Raw genomic sequence first — 2,501 nt, 5'->3', positions numbered from 1 at the left:
AAGTATCAGCATCAAAAGGAATCTCTGTAACTACTAACAAGCCATCATTCAGCACAATCCATTCATTGAAGCTCGCCGAGTTATGTGTGCACCTCTTTTGGTTAGAATATTCAATACTAAATTAACATATCTTTGAATCAAGTCGACGCAAACATCCCAATTTACTTACACTAAAATCACTTGGGCTTATGTGATATATTATGTTTGACATATTTTTAATTTACTATGTACTACTTTTGCTAAAATAATAGCTTAATATCATATTTATAAATTAAAGGAGATTAAAATCTGTTATATGTGTTTTACCTAAAAATTTAGATATTTGTTTGGTTTGTATTTTTCTTTTTAAGATTTTGTAAAATAAAAATCAAAAATCAAAAAATAAAAAATAAAATTTGGTGATGCTAGAGAGTCTGAAACATAAAATTTTGATTCCATCCATACCGTCATTCATCTTCTTGCCACCACTGCTACCAAGCCTCCTCTGTCAATGTGTTACCGGAGGAGTTCCATCAACTGAAAGTAGCTTATGTGCATGTGCAATTTTATTATTATGTAATCCGTAGGAGCTAACCACGGTTTTGAAAATACATGTAAACCGTGCTAACCTGCAACGGTTTACGTAGGAGAAGGTTTGAGGGTAAATCGTGGTGGGCCACCACGGTTTATGTACAAAACAATAAGAGCGAAAACTCCTCTAGGCAGCCACAGTTTATAAAAGGTTTATTAAAGTCATAAACTCTTGTAGGCTGCCACGGTTTATGAGGAGAAGATTTTCTATATATATATGAGCGAGGTTGAAGTTGTTGAAGAGTTCATTTTCACACAATGGCAAGTGAGGAAGAGAGCTTTCTTGTTTTAGTGCATTGTTCTGGAAAAATTAAGAGAAGCAAAAAATATGGTGTGAAGTTCACTGACAGAGAACCATTGAGTGTATTCATCAGTTCATTCAGCACTTTGTCAGATGTAAAGAACAGCATCTTGCAGAAGCTTGAGGTATGTGGTAGCAAGTGGGTGAAGAAGCTATTCTACAAGATTCCCATCTCAATTGTCTCCACCGGTGTTAAGTATGATACGTTTGTGCTAGCGGCTGATGAAGATATTCGGGTTCTGTTTCATTGTGTTAGGAGTTTTCCGGAGGTCAGAATACACGAGCTGTATGCGAAGTTGGAGGTTGGTGTGGAGAGTTCTGGGGCATCAGCTCCAGTTCATAGCTCGACTGCCGCAGGCGGTGCGTCCAGTTCGATGCCTGTGGCAGGACCATCTGTTCCGCAGGTCGCATCCCCTTCCTTCGCTACTGATTTAGATCGAACCGAGGCAGTGGGTTCTGTGCCGTTGGAGAATCTTGGGGTCTGGCAGCAGGCATTTGAGGTGGATACCGGTGGTGGCATGATACATGATGTTCAAGCCTTCGGAGAACCTGATAGAGTAGAGAATGCAATGCGGGACGATGACTCTGAGGGGGAGCCTGTAGATATCATTGGGGACAGTGATGATGACACAGGTTCCAATCCACATGCACAGCACGAGCCTTCAAGTTTTGGCACACAGCAGTACCCTCCACACTTCTCCACTCTAAACTTGGAGGCTCTGGGTCAACAGGCGAACGGAGGTGCTACAATTGGCGATTCTTCTACAGAATTTCAGATTGGGCAATCATTCCAGAATAAAGATGAGGCTATTCTGAGTGTGAAGGACTATAGCATCCGTCGAGGTGTTGAGTACAGAGTCATGGAATCGGATCATCTGAAGTATCATGGAAGATGCAAGGAGTTCGGCAAGGGTTGTACTTGGTTGATTCGCATATCGCTTTGTGCACGAAAGGGCACTTGGGAGGTTAGGAGGTACAACGGTCCACACACTTGCTTGGCCACCTCTATTTCCAGTGATCACCGTCAGCTTGATTACAACGTTATCTGTGCGAGGATTTTTCCGTTGGTTAGGGCGGATGCTGCGGTTACGATCAAGGTCTTGCAACAAGCAACAGAAGCCGATTACGGGTTCAGGCCTAGTTATAGGAAGGTTTGGACCGACAGTCATTCCTGATCCTAACATGAGGCGTGCCAGGGAAGGACGTCCGAAGGCAACCAGGATTCGCGGGAGCATGGATCAGTCTGTTGAGAACCACCCGAAGCGCTGTGGCCTCTGCCGGCAGCCTGGTCATATGTGCAGGAACTGTGACTAGAGAAGACATACTACTGGAGGGGATGGTTAGATGTTATGACCTTTATGGTCTTGTTGTTGTTGTCTATGTTGTTCTAGGATAGCTTAACTTGAGTAATGTGAGGTCTTGTTGTTATGACGTTGATAGTGGTGTTGTTGTTGTCTAAGTTGTATAAGCAAATCTTTATTTGAGTAATGTAAGGTTGTTTGAGTCAGCTAATGTCGTGAATCTGTTATGTGTATTAACTTCGTCGATTTATCTCCTATTATTTTAGGTGTTTAATTGAAACACTTTGGTACGCATATGAATGCGCGTAACATTCCTATATAATTATCAC

General features: G+C 42.1%; 1 protein-coding gene across 1 annotated transcript; it reads left to right on the top strand.

Moving 5' to 3' along the window:
* On the top strand, positions 829-2,046 carry LOC107605239. Its single transcript, XM_016307046.1, has one exon. It carries the CDS (start codon positions 829-831, stop codon positions 2,044-2,046), a length of 1,218 nt encoding a protein of 405 aa, XP_016162532.1.

This window comes from Arachis ipaensis, chromosome B01 (assembly GCF_000816755.2).
Source record: "Arachis ipaensis cultivar K30076 chromosome B01, Araip1.1, whole genome shotgun sequence".
Lineage (NCBI taxonomy): Eukaryota > Viridiplantae > Streptophyta > Magnoliopsida > Fabales > Fabaceae > Arachis > Arachis ipaensis.
The sequence above is the reverse complement of the archived record's forward strand: the minus strand, read 5'-3'. Positions and strand labels throughout refer to the sequence as shown.